The sequence below is a fragment of the Schistocerca nitens genome, chromosome 1, assembly GCF_023898315.1.
Source record: "Schistocerca nitens isolate TAMUIC-IGC-003100 chromosome 1, iqSchNite1.1, whole genome shotgun sequence".
Classification (NCBI taxonomy): Eukaryota; Metazoa; Arthropoda; class Insecta; order Orthoptera; family Acrididae; genus Schistocerca; species Schistocerca nitens.
This window is the reverse complement of record NC_064614.1, coordinates 733,308,716-733,332,398: the sequence shown is the minus strand read 5'-3', so window position 1 is coordinate 733,332,398 and position 23,683 is coordinate 733,308,716. Positions and strand designations below refer to the sequence as shown.

At 38.0% G+C, this 23,683-nt stretch overlaps 1 protein-coding gene and 2 non-coding genes across 3 annotated transcripts in view; 1 reads left to right on the top strand and 2 right to left on the bottom strand.

The window, feature by feature from the left end:
* Window positions 1-2,622: 2,622 nt before the first annotated feature.
* The window catches only part of LOC126260010 (ER membrane protein complex subunit 2-like), a 72,274-nt gene continuing 51,213 nt past the window's right edge, over window positions 2,623-23,683 (bottom strand). The window contains exons 4-8 of the mRNA XM_049957173.1: window positions 19,348-19,491; window positions 19,057-19,213; window positions 9,860-9,955; window positions 4,844-4,941; window positions 2,623-3,278 (exon numbers count right to left, since the gene is read on the bottom strand). Coding sequence (XP_049813130.1) covers window positions 3,194-3,278; window positions 4,844-4,941; window positions 9,860-9,955; window positions 19,057-19,213; window positions 19,348-19,491 — 580 coding nt within the window. The 3' untranslated portion in view covers window positions 2,623-3,193. The remainder of the gene's footprint in view (window positions 3,279-4,843; window positions 4,942-9,859; window positions 9,956-19,056; window positions 19,214-19,347; window positions 19,492-23,683) is intronic.
* On the bottom strand, window positions 13,243-13,317 carry Trnat-ugu (transfer RNA threonine (anticodon UGU)). Its single transcript has one exon. It is a non-coding gene; the product is annotated as a tRNA-Thr (tRNA).
* On the top strand, window positions 13,813-13,887 carry Trnat-ugu (transfer RNA threonine (anticodon UGU)). The gene has a single exon. It is a non-coding gene; the product is annotated as a tRNA-Thr (tRNA).

Sequence of the window (23,683 nt, the reverse complement as noted above, 5' to 3'; positions counted from 1 at the left end):
TGTGCCTCCTCCATCAAGGGCACTAGGGTGTCTCTCGCACAAAATCTCTGGCGGGCCGTCATGTGTACTGGCCCGGCATCGACTCTGAAATCGCACACATGGTCGCTGCCTGCGGCCCTTGTGCATCACAGGCCGCCGCCCCGAAGTCATCTTTGTCACCGTGGCCTTCGCCTGAGAAGCACTGGGAGCGTATTCATGCTGACTTCGCGCGACTTTTTTAGGCACTTATTGGCTTCTCATTATTGACGCCTACTCTGACTTTCCTTTCATTGTCTGTTGCATGTCGCCTACCAACGCGACAACCACAAATGCTCTAGCTCGCATTTTACCTTTCGAAGGCCTTCCCTCTACTCTTGTTACTGATAATGGTCCGCAATTTGCCTCTTTTAATTTTGCGGACTTTTGTGCCCGTCACGGCGTCATGCACGTCATGGCCCCTTCATTCCATCCAGTCAAAATGCCGGCACGGTAGCTCAGCGTGTTCGGTTGGAGGGGTTGCTGCCCTCTGTAATAAAAAAACTGAGAGGCTGAACGTCTGGTCCTCACATTTAAGGCTCAGATGAGGAAACTCCTGACTTCTTCTGCTGCTGATGATGCGTTTCTCCAATTACTAGCTTCTTACCGTTTCACCCCCATGGGCGACCACAGCCCAGCTGAGCTCTTACATAGCCGACAGCCCCGCACGCTACTTCGTCTCCTGTGGCCTGCCATCTAACGGCCACAGGTGCCTTCGCTTGGCCAGTTCACCGCTGGCGACCTTGTGTGGGTACGGGGATATGGCAGGTGGCCAAAATGGAGTCCTGGCCGCATCTTACGACACCATGTCCGACGCCTGTATGAAATCCAGACGGACACGGGTGTTGCAGTGCGTCATTCGAACCAGCTTCGGCCTTGTGTGCTGGCAACACCTGTTCCGGATGCCGCTACACCACCTTTGGCTCTACCTGATGCTCAGGATCCTGGAATCTCTCATTACTCACAACGCAGTCCTCTCACCATCATCTTGGTGCCAGCACAAGAACTGACGCCAACAGGAGACGTGCCCATGAAGGAACCAGATGACCACCATCTGTCGGGACAACTCTACTCGCCTCCTTCTCCTACGGACGCTGACACATCGCCCATGTCTCCTGTTATAACAACCGGACTTACCGCAATGGGCAGATTGATGCACGGGGCCCCAGCAGATACGACCCCCACGTCTCCTGTCATTTTGAACGGGGACACTTCCGTCCGTAAGGGAAGCCTCCTCCTTGAGACTTTATGGCCAGTCAAACTACACCTATGGATGTTAGGAATCTACAGGCCACCTCCATCAAGACATGTGCAAAAAATTCAAAGCGGGGAAAAGTGTTGTGTTTCGCCAGTCTTTCAAAGTGCCGCTGCGCAGTTATGCGCATCCTCTACATGCGGCGCTGTCTGCCAGCCATGCAGCATCAGCGCCATCTAAGCGGCCAGCCAGGCAGCGGCCGCTAGACTCCGACTCAGTTCTGATTTGACTGTTAAAGTGAACACACATCTTACTTTGTCTACTTGATCTGTGACTTTCGTGTATTGTGTCGTCCTTGAAACATATTTGTTCAACTTGAAGTTATAACAATACTATTTCCATTATGGCTGTTATTCCATCCTGGACTTTCTGCTGTGTGATTTCAAAAAGTTTCCTACTCATTATCTTCAGCTGAAGATGTATCAATACTGCACTTGAAAATTATGAGTAGGTAACATGTGGGAACAATGCTTGAAGATGACACTCAATAGGTTGACAATGTAAGAGTCGTCAATCAAATATTCACTGTATTAACAGGTAAGCATATGCCTGAGGCAGTACTGACCCTATCACTTATGGGATAGACTGAAGAATGGCAAACCAACATTTCTAGCATTTATACATTTAGAGAAAGCTTTTGACAATGGTGACTGGAATATACTCTTTGAAATTCTGAACATAGCAGAAATAAACTACTGGCAGCTAAACACTGTTATTATGACTTGACAGACATGAAAGGGAAGCAATAGTTGAGAAGGAAGTGCGATGGTGTTTTAGGCTATTGCCAATGTTATACAATCTATACACTGAATGAACTATGAAGAAAACCAATGAAAAATTTGGAAAGTGAATTTAAGTTAAGGAGAATATGAAGTCTGAGGTTTGCAAATGATGTAATTCTGTCAGACAGAGCAAGTGACTTGGAAGTACAGCTGAATGGAATAGAAGGTGTAATGAAAAGAAGTTATAATATGGAAACTGCAACAGAAGTAAAACATGGGTAATGGAATGTAATCTAATTACATCAGACAATGCTGAGCCAACTGGAGTAGGAAATGAGACACTAAAAGTGGTACAGGAGTTTTGTTGTTCGGTCAGGAAAATAACTGATGATTGCCAAGGTAAAGAGGACGTAAAATGCACATTGGCAATAACAAGAAAATCATTTCTAAAAAAGGGAAATTTGTAAACATCGCATAGTCAGGGTAGACTAGCATGGAGAGCTGCATCAAGGTGTTCTTTGGAATGAAGGCCCCCCCCGCCCCCCCCCCCCCCCACACACACGCGTGTGTGCACACCAAAATTGATATGTTAGGAGCAGGAAAAATTATATATACTTTAAAGAGGCAATAAGCAAAAGAACACACATGTAATAAGACAAGTTCAAAACACTGTAGAGTGTGGCAATAATCTCTGGAAAACTTCAAATAAGAGAAAGTCAAAGAACTGTATATTTACTAAATTACACATTTGAGACTACCAATGATTCCTTCAGTCAATTACAAAAGAGAAACTGCATTTGTGATGGCAGGGCATTTCCACAAACTACAATTAAACAGTGTAAACTAATTGAATCATCAAAGATACTCACATAAATAATAAGAAATATGGAAACTATTACTCAAATGACAAATGGTAGTAGCTCAGTATATAGCTTCCGAGATTACAAGAGCAATGCAGCACATAATAATAGTAAATGATTTTAATTTTGCCAAAGATCAAGATTCCACAACTGCAACATTGTTTATAGTTTCCATCACTGCATATACAATGAATCATTCACTATTAACTTAAAAAAATTATACACATTTATTAACAATTTCAAAGTTCACAAATAACAGTGTGTAAAGACATCATTTTTAAAATACTATAGACCTTACAACAATAAACTTAAGTAAAAGTAAAGCACTGAACTTTCAAATTTTATGATGTTCCAGAAATTTGCAATGAACTAACAAGGGATTCCAGGGATGCTACCTGTTTTTTATTCCTACTCTGCCTCTCATACCTGCAACATAAAAAAAGTGCCAAAGGTTAGAGAGGGATATATCCCAACATGTACAATACATTCTGACATAAAATCAGCTGTTCTTTCACTTAAAGTGTCTTGAAGAGTAATTAAAATGAATCTAGAATTGAAGTTTTAACTGGTAATATTGTTAATTTGTACAACGAAGATGATTTTTAGTGGCAATGCAGAATCACAGGAAAAAAAAAATCCACAGCACAGTGCAAAGAATTTAAATGCTATGGAAGTGAAGTATCAGAGGCATGGTCATTGTCAGCTGGATTTATTAACACTGTGAGTCTAATGTTTAAAATAAAAATTATGAACTTAATTGCTAGTTATTACTTAAGGTTCTTGCCAAAGTACGGTCAAAGTCAGTACTTAATGTTTCATCAAAATCAGAGTCTTTAAACGCAGAGCACCAGCACAGACAAGAAACTAGAATGCAATCAGACATGGCTTTGTGTAACAAATGTAGTTGGCATTCACCTACTGTGATTTAGAAAAATTTAAATCAAGAATCATCATTGGGGTTTGTACCCTGTACTGGAACACAAGAATTTTTACTGAGAATGAATGTAACAATTGGATGATGTTTATTAACATTCAACAATGGTTGTAAGAAAGAAAAAAAAACCTATTCATAGCGAGTTTTCAATACATGAACTGTTTGTTAGAAGCATGGTTCTACTAATGGAAATATTTATTCAAAATGATTAATGGAAAATCTCATATAAAGATGTGAAACAAATACTAACAAAGAGATAGAGGGGCTGGCCAGTACGTACCTCAGCTCAGTACAGCTGATAGATAACACAAAACAACAGAAAATTTACATTCCTGGCTTTCGGAACTTTGTTCCTTCATCAGGGAGGATAGAGGGGAAAAAAGGGAACCCATGGGTTGTGAGTAACTAAATCCACTTTCCCTTCTTCCCTTTTCCCCCTCTCTCCTCCTTGATGAAGGAACAAAGTTCCGAAAGCTAGGAATGTAAATTTTCTGTTCTGTTTTGTGTTATCTATCGGCTGTACCGAGCTGAGGTAAGTACTGGCCAGCCCCTCTATCTCTTTGTTAGTATTTGGAATATTTATTCACCCATTTTCAGCCTAAATATTAATTTCAATGGCTGTCTTGAATAAAATTTAAAATTAATCACAATATTTTTTTCAAAGCTGAAGAATGTTACAGCTAGTACTTTAGAAAGTTTGAGCATATAGGGGCTAAGGGGGCAGGGGTTCTTATTAGCTGATTAATCACTTCTAAGAACTGTTCAACAGCCAAGTAGTTGTATAAATTTTGGACTTGTATAATTGTTAAATGGAATGCAATTCTCTTGCATCATATGATTTGATTGAATACTACAATATGTGGAGAGACTCAGCACATTGCTTTGCACATATAATCATTTCTTTGTAGCATTATAACTGATACATTGACTCAATTTCATCCCTTTGGTAATCGCCTCATGGTGTTGAAATTTGAGTAAACATTACAGTAACTCTAATAATATTTAAGGTCAATGTGACATATCATTTTTCATTCACCACTTATTAAAATGGCCATACCTGAGAGCAATTTCATGAAGAGCCCACTTTGCTAATTTCTGTGCTTCCTTCTTCTTTGTTGATGTGCATTTAGGTGACAAACCTATGTTGGTTGCTGCCTAAAAGAGAAAATTTCTTTTTAATAGTAAATGGAAACTCAGTTATTACTTAAAACCGATAGTATTTCATAAATCAAACAATGGAAAATCCAGGATGGAATGTAACAATACCAGAGAAGTAAAGCTGCTACCACACACACACACACACACACACACACACACACACACACACGAACGCAACTTGCACACACATCTGCAGTCTCAGAGAGCTGCAACCACACTGCAGTAGTGTATGTGTGTCTATTGCTGACAAAGGCCTTAATGGCCGAAAGCTATAACTGTGTGAATTTTTTTGTTGTGCCTATCGTGACTTAGCATCTCCGCTATATGATGACTAGCAACTTTCCTTCTCTGGTATTAGTATTTCATACAGTTATTTCAAATGTAGGTTCCTCAGAAGGTGCTAGAATGACTTTGCAAGACACCAGGTGATTTCCTGCCCTATCCTTGCCTAATCCTATCCTACTCTGTGTGCATCTTTTTTCTGTAATGCATCAGATATATCCTATACCATTGTGTTAAATGGTCAAAAGGACAAATAAATAAATATATTTAGCTTCATTAAGAAAATGTAACATTTGACAATGTGTAGTTGCCACAAATGGGTATTAAGTAGAAATGTGTGAAGTTTCATGATGTACAGGTGCCTCTACTGTGAGCAATACTAAATTTCGAGTAAAGAATGCACAGGTATTAAAAATGCCATCAACTTTTTAATCATTCTGCTAAACAAAAAAGCTGTGCTGTTCTCTTAATGGTGGGAACATTATGGAGATATCTTTTGTTCTGATGTAAAAAGAAACTATACAAGAATTATGTCTCACCACTGTTTTGTTCTAAAGTCCCTTCTTTTTTGAACCTATTAGTAGTTTACCAGACCAAAAGTAGTCCAATTTATTAAAAATTAAACATGTACTTGATATTTCCTCAAGAAACACATGATTAAAAATTTGTGTTTTACCTTCTATAACATTTCAGTCAACTTTGTTGTTTTAATATAATACCAGACACGTCTGTATTCTCCTTGTCCCAACAATGTGTGGGCACGTAACTTATGAAGTAGGAAATGGAATAATTTATACTGACAATAGTGTGATATCACTGGCAGCTTGGCTGTCTGATGTGATTATTTTTTACTCCTGTCCACCCTCCTATCCACCAGTACACTCACTCACTCACTCACTCACTCATTCATTCATTCATTCATTCATTCACACACACATCCTGTTCAGTACATCCCACTTTGAGACAGCTTTTACAATTTGGAAAGAAGCAAAGTTTTACATTATCATAGAGACCTCATGGACTGGACTTCTTCATTTTTTTTCATATTTATAGGATCTGAAGGTTGTAGCCAGGCATCATGTGGGCATTTGCTACATGCTACAGTTTTCACCAGTGGGACACAATGTAGTGCTTTTATTCAAAGAGGCTTACAGCTGGTAAAAATGGAAAATTATGCAGACTGTTTTTTAATCTCCCGTGGACAACAGATGATGATCATTTTTTGTTTAATGGAAATGCATCACAATTGTGAACTGTACCACATCATCTTGGAAACTACTGACTCATAGGGAAGCTAACAAGAAAGAAAATTATAGTATTCTGACAAATAACATTTTTTGTAATGAAGTACAATCCTGTATCTTTCCATGCAAGTTATATCATGCACTTGGCAATAGTTTTTGAGTTATTGATATTCCAAGTGTTGTTTTACTTTTGGATCATCTGGCATTTTTTTGTTTATGAAAGGCAGGTAATGTGTGACAGATCCATTATATGAAGTTCATTATGAAAGCACATGTAGTTATAAAGGAGAGCACTGACAATGAAACAACAGAGCTGTCACTGATGTAAATACTCTTCTAAGAAGATTTTTGTGAAATGAACAGGCTTCCCACACGAGATACTACTACTACTACTACTACTACTACTACTAATAATAATAATAATAATAATAACAATAATAATAGTAACTACTCTGTGCAGCAGTTACAGGGACATAACAAAAGAATCATGAATAACTAAAGCCTAATTTAATTTATGAGCAACTACTGGCTAAATAAAAACAACAACAACAAAAACAACAATAATAATAATAATACCTGGTGAAGTAGTTACAGGAATATAACAAAAAATCATGAATAATTAAAGCCTAATTTAATCTACAAATAGCTACTGGTCCTGAAAAACAAACCACGTACACACTAAAATTAAATTGGGCTTTACACACACACACACACACACACACACACACACACACACACACACCTGTGCTAGACCAAGAGTTACAGAAGAACACCCTGTAATATAAGATTGACTGGCACCCACCAGAACTATACCATGTTTCCCACCTCTAGGCACACTAAATATATTCAAGTGATCTTGTCTGCTGGAGACATACAGCAGTGTAGGGGATGTATCACATACAGTAATTTCATGCTGCAATGAAAATGTAGTTACTTTATAACTGACAAGACTATAGTGACAAAGACTGTCTTCTCCATTAGACAAATTTGCAAATTATTAGTGGATGTGTCAGTCTTAATTGAAGCAAGCTTTGGGGTACGAGGTAGTCATGCTAATTAATAAGTAGAGATGGGTGCTAACCATATAATGTGCTGGGTTTCACAGCTGACACAGTCCATCAATTCTTTTTTTTTTTTTTTTTTTTTTTTTTTTAACTATTTAAAAACTGAAGGTTGCCAAATGAGCAATGGAAGATGAACATAACCAGAAGAGATAGAAAAACAAACAGGTTGATAAGAGAAAAGGCAGGAGTAGGAAACGTGTTAGTGACTTATGAAACTGAAATGGAAATGGGCTGCTCATATAGTAAGATGAAGTGTTGGGAGATGGAGAATCTATGTTGGATTCCCCGTGATAAAGAAAATGTATTATGAACAACCTATTGGAAGATGGACTGAGGACAAACAAGAAGGGTGGATTTAGATGTCAAAAGATGATGGATGGAGAAACCTGTGTGAGGTCAGGTCTATAACCAGTAATCGATGATAAATGGTTGATCAAGAAAAAGATGAAGAAGATGATGTGATGATAACTCTGAATTGATTTTTAAACCTTAGTTTACAGCTGTTATTCTAGTGCAAAACATGCTGTAAGGATGACACTATCCATACAACTGACAGATGCATGCAAGAAATGACTGGGTTAATAAATAAAAACAAAAAGCGAGTAAGATTCTTGTCAAATTATTTACTGATGGATTTTCCAAACATTCTGAGTTTTGCAGTAACAAAAGGAAAATTTTAGACCACGAATGAACATGTGCAACAAATTTTTTTTTTTTTTTTTTTTTTTTTTTTTTTTTACGCCTCATACCTGAGACCTCAGATTGTTTCAACTTTTGATCATTCTGAAACTGGTTTTATCCCTTTCCTTTAATGTAACCATTTTCAATCAAATGTTTCTTTTCCCAGAGAGATAAGATGTATTGCGGCATACAATAACTTATTTGCAGTTTGTAATCTATACAGATACTGATAGCATATGCAAAGGAGGCAGAACTCACTGTCCAAATCAGAAATTAGAGTAGCAATCAATACTTTGTTATAAATTGTGTAAGCAAACTGTTAACTACAATTAAAGGCCGGGACACACATGTCCGGAATGTCTCCGTGCCGAGACACGTCCGAGTATCGGCCGTCACCCGGACAATGAAATGCATCATTAAAACAAATGTAGCGGGCCCCACTTGACCGGGCCGTGCACGGGGAACGTCAACGGGCCGGGGCCGGGCCGGGCGGGATTCGCCGTGTTTAATTTTTCACGTGACGGACACAGCCTGACAGTAGAATTGTCTTGTGAGCTGTGCAACTGCGCAAGACTGTTCTGTGTACAAAACATGGATGTGGAAGGACTAATAGAAGAATTTCGTAAGTTTCCTGTTCTTTACGATCAGGGAACTGAAAACTACTGGAATATCGAGTACAAAGACAGAGTTTGGAAGACAGTTGCAACAGATCTACAAGCCAAAGGTAAGATAAAAACTACACAAGTTTTAATACCCGAAAGATATTTATTTAATTTTTTATTTTATAAACAGATGTTTGGTTTATGTCATTGTTATATCGGCAGGGCGACATGTTCTTGCCATTCCACAGTCCCTTGTGGAGAATTCAGGAATTTTTTGAGTTGTTCTCGTACAGCAAATGCAGCATCTGTTGATCTCCCACGAATTCGAGGTAGGTTCCGAAGATTTTATGAACTTCCGGATCCCTCAGCAGTTTCCTTTTGATCCATCGTCTGTTCGAGCACCCTATAACCTTCCATTTTTCGAATAAAGTTGTACAGTACACACGCAGGTTATTAGGATCTCCCTGAAGGATTCTTCTAATTATTCAAAATTTCTGTTGCAATATACCGAATGAAATGTTTTACCTCAGTCTTGGTTCTAGTTTCTTTAAAAGCTCACAGAAGGTGTACGGCGTCATCCTAAAATATTCATAAAACTTAGTCTCATCATCTATGAGATGAGAAAATAGTTTCCGAAACTCTCCCTGTACTGGTCTTGTTTTCCAGGCACTGTGGATCCATAATTTTCTTCTTTTTGTTTGCCTTCGTTCTTTTTCCTCTTCGTCTAAAGCAAGTGCTATAACTCCTAATTCACTATTACAAAAATTAGTGAACATGTTTTACAGCTTTCACAAAGAGAAACACAGATCACCGTGTCCGAGTCACTACAAGGAACAACAGAGACACGGACGTGCCCTGGTCATGTGTGGCCCCTGCAGGAACGGACCGGAGCACGGCCGTCACTCGTTCGACGCTCGGCCCTGACATGGCCCGGACGTGTGTGTCCCGACCTTAATTCTAACTTTTACTGTTTCCAACTGCTCGAAGGGCACACAAAGAAGAGAAAGTAAGACATAAATATAGATAAAACAGTTTAACTTACCAAAAATAATCCATACAAAGCTCTCATGTTATTTGGATTCAACTTGATGGCTTCACAGTAATGTGCACGAGCAAGTTCCATGTTTTCAAATCCTCCCTGAAAGAACAATAGAAATAACCTGTTTCTAGCAATTCTCAAAACAGCACTTCATAACTGTTTGCAACAAATCTCAAAACAGGTACTGGCTATGACAAAATAATTATAATACAATGGATTATTTGCAGCAGTTGGCTTGTTTGGGGGAAGAGACCAGGCAGCAAGGTTATCGGTCTCATCGGTTTTAGGGAAAGACGTGGAAGGAAGTCGGCCGTGCCCTTTTATAGGAACCATCCATTTGCAGCAGTCCTTGCATAATTTATGAAGCGGACAATATATACAGGGTGATTCACAATGCTAGGCAAATATTTTAATATGTTGTTGAAGCCGTCACAAAACTGTAAGAGGTTAAAATAAAGCATGATTTCCATTTATTTTGTTGTTATTGGTCTGATGACTCTAATAAAACATGTCCCAGATGTGTATCTGCAGTAGCTTTCCAGAACTTCCAGAGAAGCAAAGATTATTATATAAGTAGATTTGTTTACTTTCCATTAAGAATGTAGGAACATTTATGTCATTGTTGGCAACAGTTAGTGAGTTGTTTCAGTCATTTTCCAACCTTGAAAGGAGTCCGTTTACTGTATTGTTCAGTGAAAGAACATAATACCAACAGTGTATTTAAGTGAAACCACATAGTAACTATTGTAGTTTGTAGATTGTAGATTGTAGATTCACCAGATATAACAACAAAATAAATGGAAATCGTGCTTTACTTTAACATTGTACAGTTTTGTGATGTTTATATGAACTTTTTTCTTTAGTTTTACATGTAGAATAACATATTACAGTATATGCATATCTTCGTGATTCACCCTGTATTTCTATTTGGTAACTGGCTTGGGTTTAATCAAACTTCTGCCTGGTGTCAAAACACTGTAGAAGTGCTGGGAGGTTTACAAGCACCCCCCAAGGTAATAAGATTGGGAGTCATTCAAATAATGATGGGAGGCTATTATCGAGCTTCTTGTATGAAACTTTAGTGCAGCCTATTACATTTAAATTTACAAATATTGTGAAAATATATCCTTATTGGGAGAACTTTAGTGATGTGTAGATCATGTATAAAGGAGAACGTGAATAGGATGCTAGTGCAATCCATTCTTGAGTACTGCTTGAGCATTTGGGATACCCACCAGGTCACATTAATGGAAGATATTGAAAATTCAGAAGTGTGCTGCTACATTTGTTACAGGTAGGCGATTCTACTGGCACCAATGTACATTTGGTGTAAGGACCATGAACATAAGATGAGAGAAATTGGGTTGCATAAGGAGGCTTATGAATGGCTGTTTTTCTATCACTATTTCTGAATGGAACAGGAAAGGAAATATCAGTAGCAGTATGTCGTACCCTCCGCCATGCACAAAACGGTGGCTTGCAGATTATGTACACAGATTTAGATATAATATACATTAACAATAAAATGCAAGACCTTGATTGTAAGTGACAAGTGAAAAACTTCATGTTGGGCTGACATTTGTGTCTCTCCATATAATATATACAAACAATATACAAATTCAACAGTAATCTATTAGAAGAATTACTACAGATTTGAAATAAATCAAAGTAAGTAAGTTTGTTTCAGAAATAAGTTATTACACTAACAATTAGTGCAGCTTCATTGCCAGTAAGCAAAAGGAAGGTTCCACATTCTGGACACAGACGAGTTAATCATGTTTGACCGACTGCCATGTCATCCTCTGCCAATGGTGCCATCGGATGTTGTACAGTGGGGTGTGTGGTCAGCACAACACACTCCTGGTCATTGCTGGGTTTTTTGACTACAGAACTGCTACTATTCGGTTGAGTAGCTTCTCAGTTACCCTCACGAGGCCGAGGGCTTGCCATACCAATCCTCCCACTGATGAAAAATCCCTTGAGTTCTGGGAGTCAAAGCAAGGTCCTCTGCATGGCAGTCAGCAGTGCTGAACACTCAGCTATGCCAGTATTTGAAATTAAATGCTGGGTGCAGAGACTGTCTGTTGTTGAGGATAGTTTCTACTAGTTGCTACTGAACAATATCATGTAAAATTAAAGTAGTTTAGCTACAGACATTACTACATTTATTACTGTATTACAGCAAGAACACAGCCAAGTTAAATTTCTTTGCCAAAGTCAACAAAAGAAAAGTACAAAAGAAAAGTGGTATGGATTATATATGGGTGCTGACAGAGTTGTAGACAGCAACAATGGAAATTCCTGGATGGATAATACATAAAACAAAAGAAAGGCAACTGTTTACCTACAGCTGACTGATGCATGACACAAAGAGACACACAGCAGAAACAGTATTACTTGACTGTGAGCTCTTGTTTTTTCTCTAGCAGAAGTATGCACACACACAGATGCACAAGCCTGTGACTACAGACAGGAAGACTCACCCTTGGCCATGGGCATGTGCGTTTCGGTATCTTTGTGGTTGTGTGTGTGAATGTGCATACTTTAACTATGTAACTAGAGAAAGATAAAGAGCTCACTAGCTACTAAAATGCTGTTTCTGTTACATGTTTCTATGCACCGCACATCTGTGAGATGTAGGTGAAGAGTTTTAGATAGTATATACAAAAGGGATCAAACTGTCTATTATGTGGAAAAAGAGATTTGTTCTAACACAATTATCTCGTTTTTTCTTACAAGACCATGTCAAATCAACACACCTATTTTACTTCACAATTTTAGATTTTGCTAAAATTTAGTATAATTATAGTGGGTGCTGAGACTAAGAAAAATTCCAAATTTCAATTTTTTATCTCAAACCATTCCTGAAATATCGCTATGTAAACTTTTCAAAAACCAGCCAAAGGTGAGTGAACAGACTTTTTTTAAATTGCCCTAGGAGCTGCTCTAATTGAGATATAGAACTGAGAAAGGTGTCATTTTGCTTGCTTTTTCCAGAGATATACAACAAAACATAGCTTCTAATTAATAATCTTTTTCAAAATACTAATTAATATTTTGATTTAATTTTTTTTTACAAAAAGTACATAATTGAAAATTTTCAAAATATTTCCACAGCTACTTCATACTGTTGTAAATCACATGGCAAGATATAACTGTGGGATGATGATGGGTTCAGTGTTAAAAAAAATTATTCCAGACTCTTGTTTTTCACTAACAGCCGTAGTCTGACCAAACTGACCTTTAACAAACAGGAATTTCATTAAAATATACTGAAAGGTAAGTAAAAAAAAACTATTAGAAATATAAATGAAATGATAATTAAATGGACACCCTAGCTGCAAACAGGCGTTGATGTACTTCATTGGGGACATGTTGAAAATGTGTGCCCCGACCGGGACTCGAACCCGGGATCTCCTGCTTACATGGCAGACGCTCTATCCAACTGAGCCACCGCGGGCACAGAGGATAGTGCGTCTGCAGGGACTTATCCCTTGCACGCTCCCCGTGAGATCCACATTCCCAACATGTCCATACCACTACATTCGTAGTGCGCCTAATAGATGTTTGCCCATCATACTCATTACTCGTGGCAGATTAATCTACCAAGGCCCGTACGAGTTCGGGCATAGCATGTGCATTCGCACAAGGTCAATGGCTGGGAAGCCATATTTAACTATATATGACGGTAGTATCTGTTCCCGAAAGAACAGTTACCGTGGATGACCCTGCAGCTTTGCTAGAAATGAAATGATAATTAAATGGACACCCTAGCTGCAAACAGGCGTTGATGTACTTCATTGGGGACATGTTGAAAATGTGTGCCACGAGTAATGAGTATGATGGGCAAACATCTATTAGGCACACTACGAATGTAGTGGTGTGGACATGTTGAGAATGTGGATCTCACGGGGAGCGTGCAAGGGATAAGTCCCTGCAGACGCACTATCCTCTGTGCCCGCGGTGGCTCAGTTGGATAGAGCGTCTGCCATGTCAGCAGGAGATCCCGGGTTCGAGTCCCGGTCGGGGCACACATTTTCAACATGTCCCCAATTAAGTACATCAACGACTGTTTGCAGCTAGGGTGTCCATTTAATTATCATTTCATTTCTAGCAAAGCTGCATGGTCATCCACGGTAACTGTTCTTTCGGGAACAGATACTACCGTCATATATATTAGAAATATCAAAACATCACCTTATTAAAACAAAACTAATCAGCATATTTTATAATTGATTGCATATTTTAATTTCACACAACTTAACTAACAATATATTAACTGATGAAACAAAAAAGTTTGAGCATTTAACTACAAACTGAAATGAAAAAGTACAAGTATTTACATTATAGTTCTGGTCCATGATGTTTGGAATGAAACTATTAAAAAAATTAAATACATAATGCTTGTTTTTGAGTAACAGCTAAATTTAACACAATAGGTACTAACAGTAATTTTGAAAAAACTTTCTATAAAATATAAATTACCGGTAACACTAACCTGAGACAAAAATTAAGTTCTGAGTTGAAAGCAGTTTCCCAATAAATTGTCTTGGAACTTTACAGATTACATTTTAATAAAGCTGAATGGGTTTGGTTTACACCACTTTCATTAAGAACGTATGTTCTCCCTGTTAGAGTAAACGGATTTACTTTCGTGAGAACATCCACAACTGAGACCCATAGGACATCTGCATGTGCAGGGTAGGAGAATAACTTAGTTGGTCCACATGAATGAAGGAAAGTTATTTTCACTTCATCAAGTTCTTTGTATTTTTCTAAAATGTACCCAAGACACCAGTTTCTGCCACATACAGTGGTGACATAGCCTGATACATCTTGTAACTTCAGTTTGTCTGGTGATGTAGTTACTTCCCTCTCCCAACTCTGCATATCACCTGAAAAGTATTTGAGTATTAACTTTGATGTAGTGTTGGGAACGAAAGCATGAAATTGCTGTGTTCCTTTGATTGTCAATGCCCCTTCAAGCCGACTTTTTAATAATATTTCTGAAGCAGCATAGTCTTCTTGAGTGGAATACGCAAAATCAACATTTGTGATATTATCTACTGCCAACTCAAATAGATCTCGTGGAGTTTGGATCTGATTTTGGTACGGCCTTTGCAGACTTGCACGAGCTGCCAGTCTCTTAACTGAATCCCCTACTCCATCACAAGGCCCTTTCCCATGTGCTGTGGCTGAAAAGTGCCACTCAGCTTTTATGTTGAAGCCTTCTTAATGAAGGCAAAGGTTCAGGAAGTTGTTCTTATTTTTGTACTGAGCAGCAGAACTGTCAGAATAATAGTATATCCTTTTTTGGAAGCTTTTGGAATTTATTCGATGGATAGGAAATAAGCTGCTTTTGAAAGGTGTAAACCGCACTGTATTGTGCTCCAGGCAATCGGAAACAATGACAAAGCTCAATGCCCAATTTTGTCTTCCTGTTTGTAATATATAACAAAAGGATGAATGGTAATCTGTTGTCTTGTCCAGCGGTAACTCTGAGCTTCATCCTGCAGAACTATACAAAAATTTTCTGAAAAATCACATATGACAACATATTCAGATTCCTTAAGGTTTTCTCTTGTGGAGTTAAGGAATGTTCATTGTTGCTTGGCAATGAAGTCATGCCGAATCAAAGTAGACATCTTACCACAAAATAAATCTATGAATTCTTCTGAAGTTTTCTGAACACTTTCAGATTACAGTGGTCAATCCACTGTCGGAAATGAACTCGTTCAATTAAGTTTTCATCAAAAGAGTCTTGTAAAATTTTATGTATGACAGTTTCTCCTGGGCAGTATTCACAGTTTCCCAAGTTGCAATCAACTGATGATGGGTTGTGTGTTTGCAATGCACTGCTTATAATTGTTTAAGCCGCTGCTGTTTGTTACTATATTTAGTTTGGAATTTTCTATCATTAATTTTATGTTTTGGCGAGTTGTGCACACAGAAACAGTGTGTGTGCGCCACTCCAGCCAGCAAATACACAATGTTTCGGTCTCAACTCAGCAAATTTAGAGAAACTTGTCTTTAAAATGTTTGTAAGCTTTTCTAAGGTTACACTAAATAAGTCTTTTTGATTTTTTTGTTTAACTTTCACTTGTTTCTGTAACAAAGAACTTTATGAAGTTTCTTTAATACCTGGCATTGCCCGGCTAACTTCACCATTTTCATAAAATGAATGTACAGTTTTGACAGTTTCTGTTGGTAAATACTTTCCTGGTTTTGGGTTTGGACCTTCCATGAATCCTTTCTCTTTCAAAAAGTTTCTGGATTGCTGAACAATGTAATTAGGAGCATTAAATTCCCTCATTATTTGCCTGACACTCCACTTTTCAGGTAAAACTGTAAGAATCATTAGTTTTTTTGCTCTACTTATGGAATTATTAAAGTTTGTTTTGAGATTTTCAAGAACGGATTAATCAGTATCAGTATCTGAGGACGACGTTTCAGCAGCAACAAAAAGTTTACATGTCACTGATGAGGAGATTTTTTTTTTTCACTTTTGATTTGGCGTAACACATAGATGCTACTTTTTTCTTATCAACTGGGGACTCACCTAGTTCTCAAAGTGATGTGTTAAGTGTTTGAACAACCACTGAAGTTGCAGTGAAGTCAGGATCTTGGTCTGGGATGATTATCTCTGATCCAGAAGAATCTTCTTCAACACTTTTATCACTGATGGGCTCTGGTGTATTTTTCAATGTGGTTACATCTTTCCTACATTTATCACAAATCCTGCCACCACCAGGTAATTGTGGAAATAATTTGGGCATCCATGCTGTGACATTTCTCAGTTTTTTTCCTGTCTCTAATAAAATGATTTGACTTCTTCAGTGGATTACAACGCTGCGCTCTTACAACGCTGCACTTTTTACTTGGTTCCATATTGATACAAAAACCACTTATAAATTCTCCTTCAATTTATAGATTTACTTGTAAATGAACTATTAAATATACTAGATACAAATTAGTCAACACAGAGGTAACAATTGATTTGCACTAAAACCACAGTGCACAATAATGCTGTAGGCACATTAAGCCTTAGAAGGTAACAGTCTTATATCCTCTCAACAATGGCTCCAGTCTCTGAATGATTGTACAGATATCAAGCACGGTGCTTGTTTCAACTTGTTCACAGCCTGCTGCATACATGGACAGAAACACAAGTATGTTCAGCCTTCGTACAGTGGCTAAAGTCTATGCTAATGAAACGTGTATTTTTGGACAGGAAGTATTACATCAATAGTCTACTCATAAGTTTTTCGCACCTTATTTAAATCTTAGCTATAGGTCCCACACTCAACATTTCGTTTTGCCAGTTAATAGACTATTAGTTTAAACTGTAAGAAACTAAAAATATTAGCAACCAATGATGGAAAATGTTGTTTAGTTTTGTTTCAAGAAGGTGATATTCTGATATTTCTAGTACTTTTTTACTTACCTTTCAGTATATTTTAATGAAATTCCTGTTTGTTAAAGGTCAGTTTGGTCAAACTACGGCTGTTAGTGAAAAACAAGACTCCGGAATAATTTTTTTAACAATGAACGCATCATTGTATTGTATGTTAAGCGGGGACCTATAATCATCAGAGAGGCTCCATCCCCGCAGCAGCCGCAGTGGTCCACAACCCCACAACGACTACCACAGTCCACTTCACCCCTCCGCCGCCCCACACCGAACCCAGGGTTATTGTGCGATTCGGACCCCGGTGGACCCTCCAGGGAACGTCTCACACCAGACATGTGTAATCCCTATGTTTGCATGGTAGAGTAAGGGTGGTGTACGCATACGTGGAGAACTTGTTTGCGCAGCAATCACCGACATAGTGTAACTGAGGCGGAATAAGGGGAACCAGCCCGCATTCGCCGAGGCAGATGGAAAACCACCTAAAAACCATCCACAGACTGGCCGGTTCACCGGCCCTCGACACAAATCCGCCGGGCAGATTCGTGCTGGGGACCAGGCGTTCCTTCCCACCCGGAAGGCCGTGCATTAGACCGCATGGCCAACCAGGCGGGCATGAACCCATCATTATCCCACATTTATATTTCACCATGTAATTTACAACAGTATGAAGTAGTCATGGAAATAATTTGAAAATTTTCAATTATGTACTTTTTGTAAAAGGTTATTAATAAGAAGCTACGTTTTGTTGCATATCACTGGAAAGAGCATGAAAAATGCGGCAAAATGACACCTTTCCCAGCTCTTTAGCTCAATTAGGGCAGCTCCTGGGGCAATTTTAAAAAAGTCCGTTCACACATTTTTGGCAAGTTTTTGAAAAGTTTACATGACCATATTTCAGGAATAGTTTGAGGTAAAAAATTGAAATTTGGGATTTTTCTTAGTTTCAGCGACCACTATAATTATACCAACTTTCAGCAAAATCTAAGAGGGTAAGGTCAAATTTTTATTTAAAGTGTTTTGATTTGACATGGAATGACCCACATGCTAAAGTAAGAAAAAATTTCACTCAGACAGAGAGGCTAATGTAGACCAGTGACCCGTCAGTGATGCCAGCAGTATCTATTGTCAGACTGCCAGAAAGAGAACTGGTAATGTCTCTGACACTATATTTCATCCTTTACATTACAGACAAATGCAAGTCATTTACTGACTTTAAATTGTTCAGTTGTAGAACGTCCTCAATAAGATTTTGATTATTATGAATACTTATTGCAAAAAAAAAAAGCCCAAATTTTATACACTTACACTTTTTATATACTCATGCATTTTATATCACAATATTGTGAAAAGGAAATTTGCTACTCACCATATAGCGGAGATGCCGAGTGTGGTTTCAGTTGCCTGAAACTGCAGTCGTGTGTGCGAGTTGCATTTGAGAGAGAGAGAGAGAGAGAGAGAGAGAGAGAGAGAGAGTACTGTTGACAAAGGCCAACGACCGAAAGCTTTAATTGTGAGAGTCTTTTTGTTGTGCCTATCTGCGACTCAGCATCTCTGCTATATGGTGAGTAGCAACTTTCCTTTTCATAATATTGTTACATTCCATCCTGGATTTTCCATTGTTTGGTACACATTTTACATACTTGTTCATCTCAAACACAGTATCACTATGTAAGCAAATAAAATGAGGTAACAGAATATTAATGAATATATATTCCCTGCTTCAAAAATATTGCTTGGGTCAATGTAATTATTTAATGGCGTAGGTGACAAAAATAGACAAAACACTAACCTGTGTATACTTTATTTCAGCATAACGCTGATGTATTAAATGAGAATGTGGATTGTGCAGTAACAATTCTTCCATACAGAAAGCCGCACGAGCTAAATCTTGTTCCATTAGGTAGAGCTCACAAAGTTCTTGCCAGCCTTCTTGGTCACTCATAAACCTGTACAAATTTTTAAAATTGTGTCTTTCACCAGAACAGTAATGAAAATCATCTTCATATGAAATTGCATCTCTTTTTTAAGCATATTTTAACACTGAAAAGTAGATCCACAAGTATGAACACCAAGAACTCACTTTTTCAGGTAGTCTGTCAACTCTTTAATAGCTTCTGGAATTTTGCCCCTTGCTTTAAAAATTGCTACACGCCTTTTTCGAGGTGCTGCATTAGTTTCATCTCTTTTGATTATTGAATCCAACAACTCTAGTGCTTCATCATACCTGAAAAATAATACTATTTTATATCTACATACATGAAGTCTTAACTTATTAAATGGCTGGTAATAACAACACATTCTGAAACATATCACACAGTGACTACCTTAGCCAAATGATTGAACTGCTTCCAGACAGCACGCTAAACATTTGAAATATTATCTCATTTTTGGTCCACCTAAATAAAACAAAAAAAATTGCAAGGAGTCTCGTGTGATTGCTTAACAACTCACAAAATTTCTGGAAGTTTTGGTAGGAAACGCTTACACCATTTTGAAGAATCATCGCTGCTGGTGAATCTTGGGTCTATTGTTATGATACTAAAACGGAACAACAGAGTACAGCACGAGTCCAAAAGGGTCAGTTTTGCCCAAAATAAGCATGCGCCTAGAAATCAGTCACTAATGCTTTCAAGATCACACTGTTTGATTATCGTTGCATGGTATACGCACAAGTTCCCTGTGGTTGGACAGTAACTGCACAGTACTAGAAGAATGTCATTCAACAACTGATGAAAGATCATATCCTAAAGAAATGGACGGAACTCCACAGAAATTGGAATTTGCATCAAGACAACAGATGGCCTCGTATTGCAGCAGCTGTTATGACTATTAGGTAAGAAGGGCACTTGTACAGCCCCTCCCCCTCCCCCTGCCCCCAGCCCACCCACCCTTATAACCCTGAAGTTGCTATATGTGATTTTTCTGTATCCTACTGCAAAAAATGACCTCACGGGATGTCAACTAGACTCCGAAAATCAGACAGTGAAGACTTTAGAGGCAATTTTGAAGTGATTATGAAGAAATTGATTTGAGGATGTCTTCCAAACGTGGCTGAGAACACAGGACAAGTAATTTGCTCTTATTGGTGACTATATTTAAGGGGAAAATTTTGATTTTGATTGATTATTTGGTAAAAAAGTTTTTTTCAGTTTCAGTCTCAATCTTTGCTGAATGACCTTAGTAATATATTACCAAGCCAAACTATCAGGAACAACAGTACTGATCTGTCAGCAGAATAATATATACGGGAATCAACTCTTGGCCTTTTGAGTCCTATTTCAAGCAGTATATTATTCAACTTCAGATTTGATTGTTGCCTAGCTTACTTCAAATCATACACAGTCTTATGTAAGAAACATATCTGGACACTTTCTGAGTACATCTCTGGTGGTGACATACATTTCAGTGTTAACACCCCCTAGAAAAGATATGTACTGCATCCATCATATCCACATCTAGGTTGTACTTAGCGTCCGAAGCCAAACAGGTAATGAACTGAAGAGTACCTTACAAGTGGTGAGTAGACTTCCTCATAATCAGTGGCTTTTCTTTGAACACATCCCTCGACCACTAATCTTGCCTTATGTAAAATTATTTCTCCTTCCTCATTTGTCCTCGTTTCAAATGTCCACTTAAAAGGTAAAATACTTTTTCCTTCAGGAAGATATTTATCATCAAGGAGTCATATTCTTCATACATCACTATCTTCCACTGATCATCCTTAGCAGATGATAAAACTTCAACAGTTTGAGGTTTAATTCAGACATGGAACTGAACAAAATAAACTGATGTCATCCTCCTGTTTCTCTCTGTATTGAATAATCTCTTTCCATGGATGCAAGCCGTAATCTTGTGTCAGTTATCCATCGATCTTCTCCCATAAAGTATGTAGGCATCAGCATCATTGTCATTGTCATAGTCATAGTCATAGTCATAGTCGTCGTCATCATCATCATCATCATCATCATCATCATCATCTGATCAACATTCAACGTCATTGCTCCTACTCGTGATGAATCACCTTTAGAATCACACACTGATTGCACTTCTTCTATATCCTCTTAGGATTTCTGCTGTTTAATTTGTTCAGATGGTACAATGCTTCTCTCAAATGCACAACATAAGTATATTTTATCGCAGTTTACGGCATTTTCTAAAAATTCCACATTTCTACTCTTAATGAAAATGTAAGTATCAAGATAAACTAGCAGACAAAATCCTTTAGTAGACTCACAATGGCCAACAAATACAAACTTTCTGGATCTTTAATCCCTTTTTTGACATTTTTGCTTTGGAATTAATCTCCTAACTTCTCAGCCAAAAATTTGTATATGTGACAAATCATATTTCCTGCCCGATCATACCTCCAAAGGTGTCTTTCCATTAATCACTCTGGTAGATGATCTTTAATAATAAAGAAGCTGTCACTGTTGCTGCTGCCCACAATTGTATAGATAAACCTTCATCAATTAATATGAAGTCTGATCTTTGCAGTAGTGTACTGTTCATGCACTCTGCAAGCCCATTCTATTGAGGAGTGTATGGAGTAGTCACATGATACTTAGTACAATTTTTGTTCATGATTTTTTTGAAATTGTTGTTACAGTACTCCTTACCATTATCTGCGTGAATTTTTATTTTCTTCTCAAGTTCATTCTCCACTAGGTATTTGTAAGCCTTGAAAGCTTCTAGAAAATGCACATATATAATTCGGGAATAATCATCTGTGAGAGTAATGAAATATTTCATGCCTCCCAATGATGTAGTTTCCACGGAACCAAATAATGGCTGGGAAGCTCTTGAACCATCATTATTGAATGGCAGTCTGACTTCCTCCATTTCGAGATGTCATCCATGTGACAAGTTCTTTACTACCGGCTGGAGACATACTTGCACCCTTGGTACAACCTGGTACTTTATTTACATCTGTAAATGTCCAATGTGCCGATGCCATAGGATAACAGCATTTAAATTTTGAGAAGTTAGGTTACCAATCACTTCTCTGTGTGTGTTTAGTAAATAAAAATTATCTGTCAGTGTCGTGGAGAAAACAAATGTTCCCTCCCTGTTGTATATATTACTTGGGGTCTATTTTTTGACCACTACACAAACTGATAGCAGATTAGCAGCAAGTTTTGCTAAATATACTATAGGGTGGTTACAATTAAACTTCCTTAACTTGAGCCAGTGTAAATGGAAAACTATTTACCATATGGGTATCCAATTTTATAAGAATGATGTGTAGACTATGCGCTGCAGTGACAAGTTTGCTAGTAATGTGTCATGACTTACCATTAGGCACCAGTACTGGTATGGCAACGTAAGTTGAAACCCAAGCATCAGTGTGCATTAAAGTTGGCGACAGTCAACATGAGTCTGAACAATGTGAGCAGGGCTTTATCCGTAAAGCTGTATTATGAAAACAGCTGTAACAGCACTGCGGCTCTTCATGAGTATCAACGCTTTAAAGGAATATGGACGGGTTCTCTTTCTGCATTGGGGTTGAAAAACACGCTTTGGAAGTTCGAATTAACTAGCTGCTTGGGAATTGCTACTGGGAGAGGCTAACAGCCAATTGCACCACAAATTGTTGAAGAATTTACTGTTGCCATGGCTGAGAATGCTGGATGCAATGCAAGATCTTCATGCAGTGTCATGACACCTGAACATTCCATGGTCCTCCATTTAAAATATGCAGCGAACAATTGTGAAATGGTTTCTGTACAAACTTTCACACTATCATGGATACAAATGGTCATCACACTGAGCAACATTTGTAAACTGGAACATAAAGACAGTACGCAATTAACAAATGTTACTATCTCATGTGGAAATTAAAACGTATTTCTTTTATGGTTGATTCATTATTTCTCTTCCACATGTCTTACAAATGTTCCACAAGTTCCATTGCCCTACAATCACTCATTTCACATCGGGGTTGTCTCAAGTAGCAGAAGTTAGCTGTCCGGTAAATCACTTACCCAAATTCTTCCACGATTTAGCATCAAACTGACAGTTCTCAAATTTTCCACATAAAGCAGTGTCGTGCTGGCAAAAGTTATGATAGGTATCAGTGGGCTTTGTACATTATACACTCAGTCACATTGATCTGTCATATGCATTGAAGCACCTGAGTCCACATACCATATGTCTGGACCCATTGAATATGAAGAAGCTGTAAAACCTGTGAAAAAATTTATCTTCTTCAGATTTACTTATTTTTTTCCCTTCTAAGTTACACAACTCTGTCCATCAATGTGCCCATAACTATTGCAATGAAAGCACAGTAACTTCCTGCTGCCTTTCACTGCATTTTGCTTGTGTGCCTGTTTTGCTAATACGTGCCTTTTCCTGTGCTGAAGGATAATCTCTCTGGATTTGTTATTTTTTTTATAAAAGCTTTGTTTTTATAAGGT